This window comes from Parasteatoda tepidariorum, chromosome 2, assembly GCF_043381705.1.
Source record: "Parasteatoda tepidariorum isolate YZ-2023 chromosome 2, CAS_Ptep_4.0, whole genome shotgun sequence".
In the NCBI taxonomy this organism is placed as follows: domain Eukaryota; kingdom Metazoa; phylum Arthropoda; class Arachnida; order Araneae; family Theridiidae; genus Parasteatoda; species Parasteatoda tepidariorum.
The window spans coordinates 96421993-96442316 of NC_092205.1; the positions used below are offsets into that span (position 1 = coordinate 96421993).

General features: G+C 28.1%; 1 protein-coding gene across 4 annotated transcripts in view; it reads right to left on the reverse strand.

Moving 5' to 3' along the window:
• The window catches only part of LOC107446777 (inositol hexakisphosphate kinase 1), a 51959-nt gene that overhangs the window by 24452 nt on the left and 7183 nt on the right, over positions 1–20324 (reverse strand). Inside the window, exon 1 of one of the 4 annotated variants that reach the window (XM_043053155.2) lies at positions 9396–9514. The exons of 2 other annotated variants lie outside the window; for them this stretch is intronic. Coding sequence is in view for 1 of the 2 variants with exons in the window: in XM_043053151.2 (XP_042909085.1) it covers positions 1592–1666 (75 nt within the window). In the remaining variant the exon portion in view is untranslated. Of the gene's footprint in view, positions 1–1591; positions 1682–9395; positions 9515–20324 lie in introns of those variants that run through there. One more of the 4 variants, XM_043053151.2, reaches the window with a different exon arrangement.

A 20324-nucleotide genomic window follows, 5' to 3' on the forward strand; every position in this document is an offset into this window, starting at 1 on the left:
TATATTTGCAGAAAATTAGATACTTTTAATTACTATAACTCATTCAAAAAAATACTTTTTCATAAAAAAACCCTTCCTTTTTTTAAAAGAAATTTCCATTATATCAATAATTGATAAAAGGGTTATTAGGGGTAAAAGGGTTGATTTTATTGATATAATTGACTATTAAAAATAGGTTTTTTTTAAAATCATGCGGAATTTTGTAGCAATAAACGTTGAAATGGCGATCGAGAAACAAAACAGACTTACAATGGAATTTGTGCAAATTGTACGACTTAAAAAATGATAATTCAAATAAGCAATTCAAAATGTTAAATTTTTTTTTATTTTTTATTTTTTTTAAATTCTGTGTTTTGGAGTTTTCGAAGGCAGCAGGTTTTCAACCCAATTTATGCTTAAAAAAGCATAGCTAGGAGTACAGAAAAGTCTCCCAAAAGTCTTTTTTTTTTCCTGAAAATAGTTGCTTAAAGCCTTTTCAGGCAACAACAAAAAAAAGGTGGCATAGTCGCCTAGTGCCGAAAATAGTTGCATTTTAGTCGCTTGCGGCAACCCTGAATATATTTTAATAAATAAACTACCGAATTAATAATTTAAGTCTGCAAAACAAATTTAAAATTTAAACAAAGCAGTGTTAATGAAATAAATAATAACAATGGCAGAGAAATAATAATAATATAATAGCGACAAAATTATGCTTGTTTATTAAATGTCGCAATTCATTATAACCCGTGGTCAAAAAAACTATATTTTTGTAGTTTACTTAAACTTTTTTTTTAAATGTAGTGACTACAAACTATTTTCAAAATGTAGTCTCGCTCCTTCATCACTTTAAGGAACCGAACTTTGTTTCAGAAATTTATTTGCACCTATGTTCAAAATTGTTTTGAATAAAAAATTGGCTTATATCAAACATGAAGAATTACTTAGAAATACTAATGCATGTTTACATGGGCCAGTTTCTTATTCTAAAACATTTTTTTCGAATTCGTTCATTTAATTCAACTTTTTATGCCCTTCTCGACAGCGAATATTTTAATTTAATTAATGCTAGGAAAATATCAAATACTTGTTAATTTCGTGAAGCGTTTAATGCTCTTTCATTTTTTCTAAGAAATTAAATGCATCGAAAATATGTTCCCGTCCTTTAAAATAAAATAAATGTTTCACGAGAGCGCATGTGAAAGTGCAACATAAGTGATAAATTATATATTATTCGTAATAGCTAACTTAAATATTGGCTATACGTATTTCAAACAACGCAATTCTTGTTAACTCGCAGTCCTAGGGGCATTTTAAATTGCGTCCATTGTTTGACCCGCGAAGAATTGTACGCATCAAATTCGAAAAATTAGTTGTGTTAGAATCCTGTTCATATACTAAACTAACGTAAAAAGTAGTAGTCAGGAATCTCTACAGCATTGCACTACTTTCTTAAAAAAATAGTACACTACACTACAAACTACAAAAAAGTAGCGACTACTTGTAGGGCGCCACTACCCTTGATAATCGATGAATATAGAATACAATTTTTTATTTATTTACATATTGATAGTTTAAAGAATAAAATTTCTTTTACTGAAATCAAACTTACCATAATTTTCTCCAAGAACTGGCAAAAATGTGATTTTTTTGTTAACCCTTCCTGGGTTGCATAATTAAATTTCATTGAAACACAATAACTTTAACAACCGCAAAACTAATTCGCAATCAAAAAGGTGATAAAAATTTATTTTTTTTATCTTCAGCCGAAAGAATACGTTGCTGCAAAAAAACAATAATTTTATTGTGATTAGATTTTCGAAGAAAGCGTTAAGATAAATATATAATCGTTCCAAAACTCACGCGAAATTTAAATCTTTCTCAATCTTTTAAAGTTCTAGAATGACACTATTAGAATGATGAGTGATCTTATCTGTTTTATTCCCCACGAAAAATAACAGTTTTCCAGATTGAAAATATTTAAAACAATAATCGAGAAATTTCTTTTCTCATTCGAACTGGAAGAAGAAAAAATATTTATGTTTCAGAACACGCTTTGATAGTGGAAAGTATTTATTTTTACTAGCATTATCGTTTGACGCACTTAAAACGCTTGCTTCTCTTTCGTTAAAATTGATTAAAGCGCATAATACGAACATAATTTACGTAATTTTTTTGAAGGAAAATCAGGAAGGAATGAAACACCTCCACTTTCGTCATGCAAATATTACGTAAGCAACTAACGGGGATTTGTGATTTGCCAATTTTTGCTAACATGGGGGTGGAAGTGGAAAGAGCAATGATGACGCAAAACATTAAAAGATTCCTGAAGAATTATTCTAACGATACTTAATATTTTATAAAATGAATCAAAGCGTAGATTTTGTTTAATATAATATTACAACAATTATAATTTGACTTCAATCCTAAAATAAGATTATTATTAAAAGAAGTTAAAAACCGGAAGTTGAGAATTTCATGAGAGGAGGAAAAATAAAAAAAAATGTCACACGAGTCTCAAAAATTGTAATGCAGCGTATAATGTTTTTTTCTTTTTTTGATACAAAATTCAGACTACGCATTCTAGTTTTTTTTTTTTCCCCAAATGGCTAAAACGAACGATTCAAGCGATAGGAACATTTACTTTCAAATTTTAATTGATTTGTAAAACTAATAATTTAATAAGTTCATCCTTTTTTATAGTTAACAGTTTTAATTTATTATTTTGGAAGTTATTATACCAGTAGAAATAAAAATTATAAGAAGTATTTTTGAAAAAAAATGCTCCAATGCAAAAATTCTCCAATTAAAGAAACATTTCGTTTACTTTTGCTTCTTGTTAAAATTTCGGATTTTTCCTTTTTTTCTTCTTTTTTTTATAAATTTTTAACTTGATTTTCTATTGATACGTAATTTACTTTATTTATTTATTTGCTCTTTCTTTCTAATTACTTATATTTTATTGATTATTCGCAAACTAATTCCTTTAATAATATCCGGAGAATGATTTCCAGAAAATGATTACTTTACTTTTTTAAGAAAGACAGATATTCAAACACTCGTATAATATAAAATACAAATGTATGTTTCAGAGAATATTTCTTAATTTATTAAACCAAAATTTGTCCCGCAGTGGACTGATCGTTAAGACACGGTTCCCAGCAGATCACCGAAGTCAAGCATCACTGGCTGCGGTCAGTGTGCGGATGGGTGACCACTTGGATCAGTCTGCGTAGGGACTGAGGGAGTGCGGTATTTGTCCTGGTTAAACTGTTCTACCGTAAAGTGCTCGACTTCGCGTGCAGGTTGTCGGGCTACCGAAGCGGGGGTGCCATCCCCTCTGCAGAGGATCAAAATTGTGATGGCATGTCTTCGGATCATCCTCAGGGATGTTTCTCAGACCGTCGCCGTTAGCCCATTGTGCAGCTCTAGTGCGACGTAAATGAACACAAATAAAGCAAAATTGAACTAAATTTAAGTTTAATTACTTAACTAAACCTATTTTCTTAAATTACTTTATTAAACCTCAGGTTTCATTAATTTATAGAACCTAGGACAAAAATTAAAAACGGGGAAAATGTGGATTTTAAAGAAATGAGCTCGCATCAAATATTCTTAATTTTTGGAATTTATTTTTATTAATAGAAAATCTCTGTCTCATAAGAAAAATATCAATGCTTACAAATCGTAAAAGTAGCAGCAAAAATGTCGCGATTAGTATTCAAAAGAAAAATCGAAATTTAAAAATGTATGTGAAACCTATCTTTCAGAGTTCACACAAGGAAAAAAAAAACTGAAAGTTCAGATACCTCGTCATACTAGGGTTGAAGGTTAAAGAAAGATTTGTCATGCTGATTCCATCAGAGAACAAAGAAATAGGTTTAACATTAGCTTGAGAGGAGAACTATGACGAACATAAAGCTTGATATTTAAGTTTTATATATATATCACAATAAAGACGATAAAAAGGATAAAAAGAAAAGAGAGAAAAAACGAAGAAAATTAATAAGTTTTATTTACTGAGCATAAGCTCCAAGTATACAGAACTCATAAAATAAGTTTTAAAAACAGAGAATCATGGAAAGTAATATAAGATTAATAAAAAGAGAAGAAGAAAAATTATTATGATAAAATATTTTTAAAAACATTTGAAAACAATTTTATTTTAAAAAAAATGAATAGAATAAAAAATATTAAAAAGCCGAGAAACAAAATTATGGAAAGGTATAATTTCGTCATCAGCTCACACGACTATATCCGCATAAAGGAGTGCTTTCTAATATTGTATTAATATAGTCAACAAAGCAAAAGATATCTATACAATAGTATGAGGAGCACTAAAAAAATTGAAACGAAAATCGACCACATGTAAAATATATACGAAATCAAACATATTAAGCAAAAAAATAGATAATAAAACGTAAGAAAAATACAAAACTCAAAACGTTAATCTATAAAGCGAGTAGTGAATTCGTATAAACTTAACACGTTCCGGAATCTTTCTAGAATGATTTAAAATATTTTTTGTAATAAGTTCGTTAGATTACAAAATATGAAAACAGAAGCGCAAATAGATGTTAGAAGCGTAAATAGAGGGATCTTTTATTGGGAGTTCTTACTGCAGTACTGGATTGGCCCCATAATGAATGTGCGTAAGGTAATAATAATATACTGGATAATTTAAAGTTTATAATTAATAAGGTTGATTATTTATTAATAAATTATTTACCCGATTAACTTTTTCATACAAATGCAAAACAAACAAAAGGTAATTTGAAACTTAACCAAACACGCACTTTAAATTTAAAAATTGGAAATATAACTAGGACTGTTGAATTTTGTTATTTTAATACTGATTCCCCTTACGCCAAATTAAGTTTAATAGCTTATATTGGATTTCAACTAGTGATTGATTTTGTGAGACATGTTGTAATGCAAATTCAGAGAAAACTGATAACTTTTTTTCTGATTTTAAAAGCTACTTGTCCTTACACATTTCTCCTGAAATCAAGGTTAAAGATTGCGATAAAAGCACTGATAAAAAAGTTATAAATAAAAATAAGAAAAGACAGTTATAAATAAAAATAAAGAAAGTAAAAATTAAAAAAAAGGAGAAAAAGAATGTTTAATCGAATAACGATAAACAAAACAAGGAAAATATTCATGCAAATGTTGAAGAAAATAAAATTTTGGATACAAAAATAAGAATATAAAAAATGTGAACAAGGTGAACTTAAAAATAAAAAACAAACATAAAATTAAAAATTTAAATAGCAAAACTGAAAATCTTGAATTGTTCTTGAGACTTATTATAATAATGGGGGCCATTGCAAGACGATGAAAAAAAATTCCCAACTTCAGGGAATTTTTACAATTTTTTTTTCCAAATATTTTGCTATTGACATGACAAATATAAAACATAAATAAAGAGAAATAAAAACAATACGGAAAAGTCTTAAGAATAACGACCACTATATAAAGAATAACCAGAATAAGGACCACTGCGTCATTTTTTTTTACAAAACGAAGATATACAATACTGAAATCTCTAACTTCAGATTAAATTTTTTCCTATAACAAAAAAATGTCATCTCCTATTTTATCATGTTTTTGAAGAAGAGCATTTACTGGTGAAAGACTGTCATCAAGAAATATAAAGCAATAAATGACTTCAACCTGACAGAATTTCAGAAAAAGTTATTATTTAAAAAAAAAAAAAAAAAAAATTATCTAATTGTAAAGTAGGCTCACAGAAATTTATTTGTAGCGAAATTATGAGTTGAATTTTTGTCATTTTTACATAAGTGTGTTTTTTACATTTCATATTACTTTTAAATATTGCTTCTATGTTAAAATTACAAATTTTATTCTTTTCAATGTTAATCGTGTTTTAAACATAGGGAAGGTTTTAGCACACAGATAGGTTTTTTAAACAATTTTAGATAGCATTGAAAAATTTTCGGAGAGGTGGGATGTAACATAAAAAAGCTTCAACTAATATTTTTTATGTTATTCCTTTATCTAATTTTTTTTTATTTGATTATTGAAAACTAAACACTTACTTACATTTTAATATTCACATCCTGTCTTTTCATCGATTTTTAGTTCAAAGTATGCATAAATTAACTTTTTAACGTCGCCCCTATATTAACTGTGACTAACATACTTTTCCCTCGATCTATTTAATAGAGTAATTGTAATTACTCCTTTTTCCCTAAGACAAAACATTATTACGGGACTATTAGCAAAATTTTTCCCTATTTTTATTCGAGAACAGTTCGATTTGTGGATAACTTGAATGCTAACTCTTCATGAATATGCCTCCAATAAATATTATTTACGTATAACCTATTGCCTGACACTACACTAATTAATTAATGCAGACGAAGCAATGAAATCTGGCACCCAACTACAAACAATTGACCTAATAAATCGAATCAAGTAGCGTTTTTTTACAGGGTATCTGCTACATTTTAGATATTAAAATTCATGACTTTTCAAGACTTTCCATGACTAATTCCAAGAATTTTTCATGACTTACGAAGTTACTGTTTTCTCCGAAAAAAAGACAACAATAAATTTAAAAAAGCATTATAATAACATTAATTGAAATGATAGGTATAACCAAAATTGTTATACTCTGCATCTTCATAATTATAGATTTTAAATTTAATAAACAGTGTTAAAGAAAGAGTTAAAGCAAAATAAAATAGCTGAAAAAAATACAAAAGCAAATAATTTTTTCTTCTTTTTTTCTGCGGAATTAAATTCGAAGGATATTTTTCTTGTTTATCGGAAAGGAAAGAAATACTCCTGACTTTTCTGTTCTCATTCGGAATTTTAAAAAAAAAATACGCCAATGGCTTGCTTCAGCTAAATTTTAAATTGATAAAATTAAAATAAAATAAAAAATAATAACAAAAATTCTGAAATCACAGAAGTTTAAAAGATAATTCGCTCAAGAAATGATGTTTTTTTTTCTTTCATTCTTTGAAAGAACACCATAATTTCTAAAGAACATGATAAAAACATTTTATATTTTAATCAAATATGACAGTGAGTGGGAATTTTGTTACAAATTTAGACATTCAGAACACCATGAAATTGGAGGGGAATTTGGATTAAAATTTCCACTTTAAAAATTAGATTTTTTTAGCGATCTAAATCCATGACTTTCCATGATTTTTTTAAAATAAATAGTTAAAATCATGACATTTCATGACAAATTTTGTTCAATACCGAAATTCATGACTTTCCAGGTGCGCAGATACCCTGTTTTTATCACAAAGAGGACGTTCCAATATTTAAAGACAAACATTAAAATTTTAATGGAGCTATTTTTATATTGATTTATAGTCTAATCAAGGAGTGAGACATTTATTGTGAAAATAAATGAAAAATTAACAGTTTAATGATGTTGTCATTGAAAATAAACCAAAAAAAGGCAACCCTTTCCCAAAATGAACGGAAGTACAGTTTTTGTAAATATAATAAAACAAAAAAAAAAAGAGTAAAATAATGAATGGTGCGTTCGGAGAAAAATGTAGTTGCACCCTGAAAGGCTTTCCATTCAAGATACTATCTTTATTATTGAGTAGTTAGTTAATTAATTAGTTCAGATGATATTTCAAGCAACGAATTTTGATCTGAAATTAATATCTATCTAAATCAAATGAAATGCGTTTTTCTGACACTGATTGGTTGTTCTAACATCTTAAGATTAAAATTGAACAATCATTTTTATCATTAGATTACTTTTTTTATTATTATTAAACAGGGTGCGTAGCCAAATTATTCAACAAAAAATAAGCACCTATTAAGCACTTTTTAAGCACTCAAAAAATATTTTTAAGCATTTTAAAAAAATATAATTGGGCAGGGTTGGAAGGTTTTTGACAATTGACGGTTTTATCTTGTTTCAACCATCATGTCAAAAAAAAAAAAAAAACGTTTGGTATTGTTTTTGACAATTGTTAAAAATCATGAAGTTTTGAATCATATAAAACGAATGGCGTTTTCATACGCTATAGACTGACAAAGCGCCAAAATAGATTGGGGTTGAATGAATTGTGAAAACGTTGAATAGAACAATGTGAACTGCGTCTTTTCGCATAATTCGAAGTGAAAATAAACATAGTAAAGGAAAAATCTCATTTTGAAAAGGGGTAAATTAAACACTTCTTAAAAACGCCCAATGAAAAAAAGCACTTTCAAGGGCTTTTAAAAAACGAAAATAAGCACCTTTAAGAACTTTTTAAAAACACTACGCACCCTGTTATAAATCATTCTCTTTATGGAAAAAATTTCCGTCTGAATCGAAGAGTTTAACTAAACTTTAACACAAATTTATTATGAATTAGATAGTGTAAAAACAAGCTATTTTATTAATCAAAATAAATAATAATAATTTTGTAATTAACACAATGCAACTTCGACCCGTGTAAATTATTAGGTAATGGCTTAAAAAAGTTATCTATTTTAGACTTTTAAACTAATAACTTTTTCATTAATAACTTTTAAAGTTATCTTTAAAAGTTATTTATTAAGTTATCTATTATTCGGCATTAACTGAGAAAGGCAGTTATAAAGTAAAAATTAAATAATTTATTATTCAATATTATTAAAATTTTTTGAATGAGGCAAATTCAGTTGAAATATTCTAAACAATTTTATGTACTTCAGGCATATATGTTTTTCCTGCAAATTAAAAATTTTCTATTAGTTCCAAATTAATTTTTAAAAAAAATTGCTATAAATTAAACACAAATATGAGTTTTGAAATAGTAATAGTTGTGAAATAGAAAATAAAATAAGTCTTTAATACAATCTGTATACTAGGTATAGAACTAAAAATAAATGAAATGTTATGACATTAAGTACAAACATATTAGTTTTAAACAAATGTCAGTAAAGATCTCCGTAAAAAATATCAATAAGCATTAATTTACTTGAAAACCACCTAAATGTTTTAGGTATACAACATGTTAGTAATGAAATATTAATAATCCATTACATAAAATGTAAAAAATTTTATTTTAATCGATACATAAAAAAAATTTATAATACAATACATTAAAATCAATATTGTATTATTTTTCATTTTATGCAGATATTTTTGGAGATATTCATTTTATGTAGATATATTTGGAAAGTGCCATTAATCTTGTTGCTATGCGTTCTCTAAATTCACAGCTCAAAATATTCTCCAAGAAAACAAAAATAAAAATATTAATTCCTCCAGAACGCAACTGACTCGGATCGAAGTTATAAATAAAACTCTGAACAAAAAATCCTTGCTGCCAACCACTAAGAACTAAATTCCGATGAGCAGACGATGACAAACAGGATGTTATTGTATAATAAGCAAAATCGTTTGGCTAAGAATGTTAGATATAGGTATTATTATTGTTTTTTACCTTTCGGGAACTCGAGTTCAAAGGATGCAGTTCGCGCAGTCTTCTCAGGATGTATGGTTATGCTAGAAGAAGATCGATGTAACATAGCCTCGAAACCAGGAGAATTCCGTTCAGATTCTGGGAAGGCTGAGAGTGGGAGCTTCATTCATAAATAGAAGTCACTCCACTCAAAAACCGCGAGTGTGTGTGTGATCGGAATAATTCATACAATAATCATGTAAACTTAATGTTAACAACACTTCTAATAAAAAGGTCTAATGACTGCATGGTTATAAAACCTTGTCTTTAGATAATGCCTTAATTCCGTATATTATGTAGTTGACTTAATATTGCTCTTACATAAAGTAAAAAAGAAATTATATTTTCCTGTTTTTTTATGAAAAGTAAAATAAAGAAAAATGTTAAAATTATCGCTCAACCAAAAAAAATTTGCATTTCAGAAAAATTGTAATCTTATGAGATGCTTTACTGAAATGGTTGAACCATTTCCTTAGAATTATATAAAAATCAAAACCAGCAGAAAATGCCATAACTAACTTTTAACATCCGATTCAAATTACTGCCATTTTTAAAATTATAATTTGACACAAAAAAAAACTATCAATAATTAACTTTTACCTGTCCAATTCAAATTAATAACTAATATACCTTCTTACATTAGAATCCACAACTCAAACAAATTAGCTCTTGCTCTAAAAAGTACATTTAAAGAGGAGAGCGAAATTTTTACTCGCAAATTGGCGACCAAATATGTAGGGCTGGCGAGTACGTTTTGTCTTTTAAAATGCCGTGTCTCAAATATCAAACTACCGTATTTGACACGACTTCCGTAACCTTACGAGACCACGGACTCAAAATTTAATGGAACTGAATTGGACAGAATAAACATAAATACTTCCCACTGGCCGATCTTTAAGCCACAGGAATGGAACTACAAAGCTGAAATTTGACTAGCTGAAAAGGCCAGTTCTGTTAAGGAACTTAACACAAGCTTTATTTTTCTTTCTGAAATTTAAATTTGTTTCCAAGTTACAATAACAGATCTTTTGTCGCAAATATTTTCTCATTTCTTTTTACATTACATTTTGTTTTGCTGTTCAAAAACAATAAGATTTCAAAGTTTGAAATTACGATGGGCCATAGAAATATGTACAGGGGGCAAGACGGAATTAAAAATTTTAACATATGACTATTAGTTAGTGAACTGATATTTTTGTAGGGAAAGATACCATGTTCGGTTGAGCTGTAGCCCGATGAAATACAATTGCGGAGTTAAAATTTGATGCGCTGGAATTACATTTATTGATTAACGTGATTAAAGTGAATTTTATTTGGAAATTCCTATTTGTTCGAAAGTTATTGCAAATTTTAGTGCTTTTACGTGATTTTTTTTCAATCTTTTTGCATAAAATATACTGCATTGACTGTTAATCTCATTTTTATAAAAAAAAAAAAAAAATTTCCCCCCCGCGAGATCTTTATTTTTTTATTTTGTAAACTCGAGATATTATATTCGGTGTAAATCAAAAGTAGCGAAAGAGCGAGAGATTACGTGTTTTGTCACTATAAATGCTAAGATACTATAAACTGATCAGTTGTCAGAAGTAGAGCGCTACAAGAACTGAAACTACTGTAGTCGCTACTTTTTTTAGTAGTTTGTAGGGTAGTGTGCTATTTTTTTTTTTAAAAAAAGTAGTGTAGCGAATACAAAAAAAAAAAAAAATAGTTTGTATTGATTGTTGGTGTTGGCAACTATTTTTAATGTTAGTTTAGAAAAGAAACATGGTTCTAACGCAACAAATTTTCCGAATTTCATGGGTACAAATCTTCGCGGGTCTGCCAATGGATGCAATGAAAATGACGATGTAGCTGAGCGTTAACAGAAATTGCGAATTTAAAATCACGTATAATTAATACTTAAACTAGCCATAACGAAAAACAGATTATTAATCACACTTTCATATGGGAAAGCACACTCGTGAAACATTGATGTTATTTAAAAAGTAAAGGAAACGCATTTTTTTATAAGCTTAATTTCTTTGAAATAAAAGAGCATTAAACAATTAAAAAATTGCAAGTACTTGATAATTTTTCATTTTTTAAATGAAATATTCGCTGCCGAAAATAGCAAAAAAAGTTCATAAGAAGGTTAAATAAACAAACATGTAATAATTGAATAAACAACATGTTCATAAAATGCATAAGAAGGTTAAATAAACAAACATGTAATAATTGAATAAACAACATGTTCATAAAATGCATAAGAAGGTTAAATAAACAAATTCGAAAACAATGCTTTGGAATAACAAACTCGCTTTTGTAAACATGAATGAATATTTCTTAATTATTCCCTTATATTTAATATAAACCACTTTTTTTATTAAAAACCATTTTGAACATGGTTGTAAATTAAGTTCTGCATCAAAGTTCGTCTCCTTAAAGGAGCGAAATAGTTACGAAATTCCAAAGTAGTTTGTAATCACTATACTTAAGAAAAAAAGAAGTTGTAGTTACAGTTAAACTACATTTGTAACAAAGTAGTTGCAGAAAACTACAAAAAAGATTCAGCTTCTTCAACCAGTGATACCAGTTCTAAAGGAGTTGAAATATTTATTTAAAATTTGATGCACCTAATTTCTCAGAGGAAAGAGCATTTGACACTTAACATAATTATTCGATAATTTCGCAGTTTTTAAATTAAATATTCGCTGACGAAAAAGGCATAAAAAGTTGAAGATTATATGAACAAATTCGAAAAATATGTTTTGGGGTAACAAACTGGCTCATGTAAATATGAGTAAACATTTCTTAATTATTCCCTTTTTATAATGTAAGCCAATTTCTTTTTAAAGACCATTTTGAATATCGGTGTTACTCAAAATGTAATCAATATATGTATCTATGTAATCAATATAGTGCCATGGTATACGTAGTTTCTTTTAAGAATTGAAATGGAAAGGAACACAAATAGCGTGACACAGTTTTAAATCAATGGAATAGTTGCGCTCTCTCATAAAAATGGAAAACAGATAGTTAAAGAAAATTTTTTATTGGCTTTATCGAAAGAAATTTTATTGGTAAAAAAACTGAATTCCATGGCAACGACTACAAAAAACACGCTACCAGACAAGCCATAACAATATTGAAAAGTGAATTTGATTAAATTTACTAAGCAGTGAATGTGGGAATTTTATTAAATGAGAAAAATAAAAACTAAATTATATTTCCTTAAACCGATTATCGGTTGGTTCACCCCCTCACAAATTAACCACTAAGTAAGTTACACTCATTAACCACTAAGTAAGTTACACTAAGTAAGTTACACTGAGTCTCTCTTACCGACTCGCCACTTTGTGACTACCAATTGGTGAACAATGGATAAATTTATAATTAAAATATATAAAGACAACTGTGGACGCATTAGCCAATAGAAGACAATATTTTGAAAATAATTAATAAAAGGAAGAAAACAATTTTATTGTCTCATCATTAATAGCCTTAAATTAAACTTTAAATCTAACAATTAAATTTGCAGTCCTAAAGCTGTATTTAGTTAAAATCACGTTTTTTTTTTTTTTTTTTTTTTTTTTTTTTTTTTTTGTATATACATAAGCTGAAAATAAATAAAATAAGCTGAATTAAGTAAAATAAATAATCCCTAAAAACTGAAGCAGAAACGCATACTTGATAAAAAAATTGATGTTTATTTTTGAGCGTTTTAAACTTGTTGACTTTTATTTGAATTAAGTCGAATTAACTGTGAACAAATGCTGAAAATGGTTATTCGAGAACCATATTTCTTTATTAAAGTTTTCATTTATCTCCTCTTGATTTAACACTATATTGCTTCTCACACTATTGTATTGATATATTTTGCTTCGGCTATATTGATATTATATTAGGAAGCACACCTTTTGGCTGATATAACTGTGCGAGCAGATGAAGAGCAGATTTTTTAAACAATTTTCTTCTTTTCTTTTTTCATTATTCTGTAATTGTTTCCATGTTTTCTCCACATTTTGAACTATATATATATATATATATATAGTATATATATAGTTAAAGGGTTCCTATAAAAAGTAAACTATTCCTAGTAAAAGTTAAAGGGTTCCTATATATATACATAAGCGCATATCCCTAGCATCGTTAATTACCTCGAAAATGTTATTAGAATTTTTTTACGAAAAAATTTTGTTTCTTTAGCATTGTCATTTTACTTAAAATAATTTATTAAAGGCAACCTAATGCTAAATAAATAATCGATCGTTTATTGGATTCAAACTATATTATAAGGTTATAAAAATCATTAATAATAAAATAAAAAAACAAGTTCAAACACTAGGAACCCTTTAACTTTTCCACGGAACCCTAGGGTTCCACGAAACACCATATGGCAACCATAAATATAGGGTATTCCAATGATTACACCCCTTATTTCAAGCGAATCTCATTGAGGTAAACCAGCGCGCCGCTGCTGATAGAGCGGTTTCTTAAATAAAGACCTTTTAAAATAAACCGTGCAGAAATCTGAATGAAATAAATAAATAAAAAAGAAAGACATTCTCACGTAATCAACAAAGTAAAAGAAATTAAATGTCAAACTAAAATATCTCGCCCAGCAGTCTGGTAAAACCAGGCTATTGTATTACTTACGACCGTTAGCGGTAACCTTCACGAATTCTAGAAGCTTCTACAATAGTTCGTTCACAGGTATTGCCACCTTTACTTGTTCTTACCTTAAATTAATCTCGCTTTTCTTTGAATTTATTCCTTTCTATCCTCATACAAGGATTTCCTGTTTCATACCCCATTTCAGCGTAGGTTGATGATTGTCTGAGAAAAGGTATGAAGGGGGGGAGGCATCATGCCAAATTTTTTTTGTTTGTTCCTAAACGCGTCGAGTCGTAATAGTATTATGTTTTATGACGCAATGAAAGTGTTTGTTGCATCTTTCCTTAATTAACCCTAAATGCTCATGCAGTATTCAGGGTACGTAGCCAAATTATTCAACAAAAAATAAGCACCTTTTCAGCAACACTTTTCAAGCACTCAAAAATATTTTTAAACACTTCACAAAATATCATAGTTAGGGAAGGTTGGAAAGTGTCTGACAATTGACGGTTTCTGGTTTTAACCGTCGTGTCTAAAAAAAACAAAAAAACCCCAAACTTTTGTCATTGTTTTTGACAAATTGAATTACGTAAAACGAATGGCGTTTTCATACGCTAAGGAATGACAATACGCCGAAATAGATTGGGGTTGAATTAATTGTGAAATTGAATAGAACAATATGAACTGTGTCTTTTTGCATGATTCATAGCATGGTAAAGAAAAATTTCATTTTGGAAAAGGGAAAATTAAGCACTTTTTAGAAGCACCCAATAGAAAAAGCACCTTTAAGCACTATTTAAAAACGCTACGCACCCTGATACAGGCATTTCAGAAGTACAGTGAGCCAAGAAGAAAAAGAGACAGAGAAAATAAGGAATAAATCCCCCACCCCTAAAAATCAATCTTAAACTATGAAAATTTAAAAGTACATTTTTGAAAAGTTATTACTCAGGAGCTATTCGCCCTCCGATTTAGTTAAAATTGTTTACTTTTTTTCATTTTGAAGTAATTTTCTATGTAAATTATGCATAGTATAAATCCTAATAGTTTGATCAGGAGAGCGGTCCAAAGTCTGAACCGCTTAATGTTAATTTTACTTTTTGCGTATTTCGTCAAATCTCGAGAACTTTTTAAACGAATTGAAAATTTTTTGCCTTCAATCATAAAATTCATTTATTAAAACATAATTCAATGCACAATATAATTTTTAATTAATATTTATCATTTTATTTAACGGTAGTTGGAAAAATGTTGAATTGTAAGGTATCCAATTTTTACATCATTTTAAAGAATGTAATCTTACAAATAATAATACAAAATCTAAGTGAAATCGGTTGAATACTTCCTGAGAAATCGAAATTTTAAAAATACTGAAAAATCGAATTTTAAAGATTCGTCTGAATTAACAACAGTAAAATATCCTTTTTGACCATTTTTATGTAGTTTATCATTGTTTAAAATTATATAGAAATTCACATACTTCAGAATTAAAAATTTTTCCGACTATTACTAAATAAAATAATGAAAAAATAATCACTTTTTCAGGAAAAATTATCTTTGGATCAAATACATTTCATAGTTGTATGCCGAATTGTTTCGATTCGCTTGAATTTTTTTTAACTTTAAAATGTATATTAATATTTTTTGCTTTTTTTCATTTTTATCATTTTATAAACAAGTTTCTATATTTTCTAAAGTATATTTTCCTTCAACTACTAAGTATTAAAACAAATAGTTATACTAAAATAAAATCTTCGCTGCTGAAATGTATTGAACTTGAGTAAACGATAATGTCTTTGTTAGCTTACACTTTTCTGTCATAAATCATTTGATTTTCTTTGGAGTGACGCACGCTTTACAAAGGACGATACGACGCACATCTTGCTTTATTTCTTTCTGCGGATCACAACTAGGCATGATTCACACTTTTGTTATATTATATATATTACGCAGAAATTTATTGAAATTGATTTCTAGTAAATATTTAAGTAGTTCTCTGTAAATTTGAGTAAAAAAAATTTCCGAATTAATCAATAAAAAAAACTGGATTCGATACATAAAAAATATCACAATCTATCAATTAAAAAAAACAGGATTTGATAGACAAAAATTTCGGTACTTATCAATAAAAAACAGGATTTGATAGATTTATCAATAAAAAAAACGAGTTTTACAGATAAAACTATCTAAATTTATCAATAAAAACAGCATTTTATCGATAAAAAATGTCTGAATTTATGAATTAAAAAAAATAGCATTCGATAGATAGTTCTTTTTTTTTTCTTTTTTTTTGACGTACTNCCTGAGACTGGGTATTTTTTTTTTTTTTTTGAAAAAAAAATCAAACGGAAATTTTATTTATTTTTTAAATTATCAGAATAGAACAAATAGAATTTAAGCTAATCAGAATTTGAGCTAGGGCAGGAATTAAGCAGGTTTAAATTTGAATTAAATTTTCTAAACATATTAATAAGAATAAATATTATTTTTTTAATTAAAATACTAATAGTGAATCATTAATGACTATAAGAAAGATAGTAATTGATGATTTATCATTTTTATCACCTTAAGTTTGGACAGGAATTATAATTACGAAATGAATAAATTAAAATTGATAAAAAAAGTAAAGTAAAAAAAGATTTATACCCTAACCATCTTTTGACCTAATAATTGAAGTTTTACGTCACAAAGTTTCAATCTTTAATGGATTTAGCAAAAGGAACCCATTTAAGATATGCTCATTAATCATTCATTTCGATAGTTAAAGCTTTGAAATGAGACTTTTTCAAAGTTAATAGTTCCTGCGCAAAATAAATGTTTTAAAATAGTTTTATTTTAAATTTTTGAAATAACAGTAATCGTGGTTTTTAAATATAGCGTTCAATTTTTTTTTCGATCATCATTAAATTAATTAGCGCAAATTATAAATAATTTATAATTGCATAGCATTAACATTGCATACGATTATTATTGCATTTTAGGATTAATTGTGGGCCGCACTTCTTTGATTAGCGCAATCTCTTCAGAGCTATGGTGAAATGCGTGAAAAGTAAAATTAACATTAAGGACGTTGAGAACGAAGTATATAAAAAAACATGCAATAACTGTTCTTTACAGGTTGCATGGAAGGTTTTTGCCTTATCCGAGTATACAGTACCGGACCAAATTATCAGACGCACTATAAGAATTTATGTAAAATCTTAATGTTCAGGTGATACTATACAGCATTGTTTTTACGCTACTGAAACCGGTTTGCACTTGCTTACGCTCGTGTATCAATTGGTTAAATTAGAAGATATATTATATAAATATAAAATATTTATTATATCAGGTATTATATTAGTACATTATAATAATTAGACCAAATTATTGGACGCATTGTAGTGTGTATTAATAATTGCATGTTTTGCACGAGTTTATAGGCAATACTTTTATATTTAAACATACATGTATCGGGCTTTTATTAAGGAGATTTTTTATGTACTTCCGATTTGTATTTATTTTTAACGTATTGCATGACAAATGTTAACTACTTGATACACGAACGTAAACAAGTACAAACCGGTTTCATCCAAGTAAAAACAATAAAGATGTAGAGTATCACATGATAATTAAGATTTTATCTAGAATCTTACAGTGCGTCTAATAATTTGGCCAGGGACTGTAGTTAGAGGGATACCTTGGCGTCCAATGAAACTTTGCAGTGACATAAATATTTTGATTTCGAGCAATCCCTCAAACTTACATAGCATACTCTAAAGAAAAGACGTTTTTACAAAGGAAGTCCAATTTTCATGACAGCTGCTTAACATATTGTTTGAACAAATTAATTGCATCATTCTAAAAGTTATTCTCTCAAAACAGAAAGAGTGCAGCTTTGTACATGTGAAATTAAATTTCATAAAGACGACTTTCTTAAAATTTGTTACACTCGAGAGCGCTTAAATTTTGCTCTGAAACGCTCTCTGATTCTAATTTTTTATTTTGCCATTTAAAATTACAATCTTTAAAAATGCAACAACAAAAAAATTTGTATACCTTATAATTCAAAAATTTTCAAACTTTTATTAAAAATAGCAATAAAAAAAAATAATTATAAAAAATTATTTTCGTGGAATTATCTTTGGATAAATGAATCACATGTGCCAAAATGTTTTGATTCGATTAAAAAATTAACGAGAACTGACGAAATACGGAAAAGGTAAAATTCCAAACTTTGAACTGTGCCAAAATATATGGGATCCTATTTTTCCAGATTACGGCTACCCCCTCTTCAAATTTTAAGAGTAAAAAAAAAGTCTTTTCATTCAGAGAGAACGTTTTTGTGTTCGATTTCGTAACTTAGAAATATCGTCTGCATTAGTTAATTAGTGATTACGATTGAGTGTTCATACATGAAAAAATTCCGATCATTAAATCAAAAGTTATTCAATGTGTTTTTTTTTTTTTTTTTTTTTGCTCATTGTACATTTTTAGCGTACTATAATTTATATTCATAGAAGATTTCTATTGCAATTGAGGAGAAAAAACAAAAACCTTCAGTGTTCTTTTTCACCCATGATTATTTTTCCTTTGAATGGTTAAGGCGCCGTATACCATATCCAAGTGAAGTAAACAAACCAACATCTTCCAAATACCAGACCGACAGAATTATAAAAGAAAACGGGATGTAATGATAAACATAATATTTTATTTATTTTTTGGAAAAGTGCCATATTTTAGCCCAAAACTATTTCAAGTTCACACTCGGAGAAAAAGAACGTTTCTCTTTTTCTCGGGGAAAAAATAAGATCCAGTCATGCTTACGAGAAATCGAACTTTTTTTAAAAAAAAGGCACCAGTTATAATGTTGAGAATAAATAATATATTTCCGTATCGTGATCTGTCGCGCTAACTACAATCGCCAAGGTGCCAAATAGATTAAAAATTTGCAATTTTTTAAAAAAAAAAAAAACATGCCGATGTTTGCCTGGGGGTGGTTACGATTTATACCTTTCGAGTTGATCCCTTTCTGTAATGTTTTTTTTTTTTAAATTTTTTTTTTTAGTTTCTCTTGCGCGCCACTGCCCGAAAGTTTCCAAGACTTGGCGATTATTCTGCCACAGATCACGATACGGAAATCCCCTAAATAATTTCGGTACGGTACTTATTGAACCATGAAGCGAAATTTACGCACGCATAACGAAAGATTCTGCTTTACGCACGTTACAGACTACGTAATATGACACAAAGGCGTATCAAGTACGATAATATCTCAATCATTATCGACACTATCACATACCGAAATGATAATATTGTGAATATAACGAGGCACACAATAATATAGTATTCGATGACGATAACCATCAAACACCATATTATTGTGACGTATAAATGAAAATATTGACCGATGTAAAAGCAGTATAAAATTGATAAATTGGAAGAATAGTATGATATACATTGTTAAATAGTGATATTTTTTGACGATGCTTTGTGATATTAAAATTTGTATACATATTGATGGTTATAGGTTATAGTGATCTATGTTTATGTGCGTTGGCGGCATACCGGAAAAGCAGTCGCCAATACGTAATCGATAAATACCCCATTTAAGCACGAATCATGTTAAAATATTGAAATACAGATGTTTACTTCAAGCTATATGGTTTAATGCATCCATGGTATGATGGTACATGGAGCTTTCCAATTCATATTCTTATCCTAGAATCTAGAAATAAATCACAATAGCATAGCAAATTTGAATTAAATAAGGTCCTTAGCACTATTATAGCATCTATTACCAGGGATCTGTTAAGAAGAGATTTGGGTCCGTTAACGGACCTTTCACAAAATATTTTTTCATTAAAACGGACCCTTCACAAAATAATTTATCTTTTAATGGGACCCTTTACAAATTTCTTCATCTTAACTTTTGTTTTTTCTATCGAATAAACCCTTCTCGGGGGAGAAAAAAAGAAAGACGGTTCGAAACGAACTAAGTTTTCCAAGTTTCCCTAAGTTTAAATTCCAAATGTAGTATTCTAAATATTTCAATATTTACAAACATCGTGTCTTCATTCTTATTGATATTAAATGATAATTTTTTTTGTAAATAAATAATTGATCGATTTATATTTACTCATGAAATTAATTAATAGTATATTACGTAAATAAAAATTAATTTCTGGCAAATTTTTAAATAAAATATTATAAATTTAAAAATTGTTTAAATTTACTTAATGCGTAACACATTAACAGTGATACATAACTAAGTTGTGTTATTTAAAATACGTCAATTGAAATTATTAAAAATGCGAGTGATTTTGTTTCCATTATTCG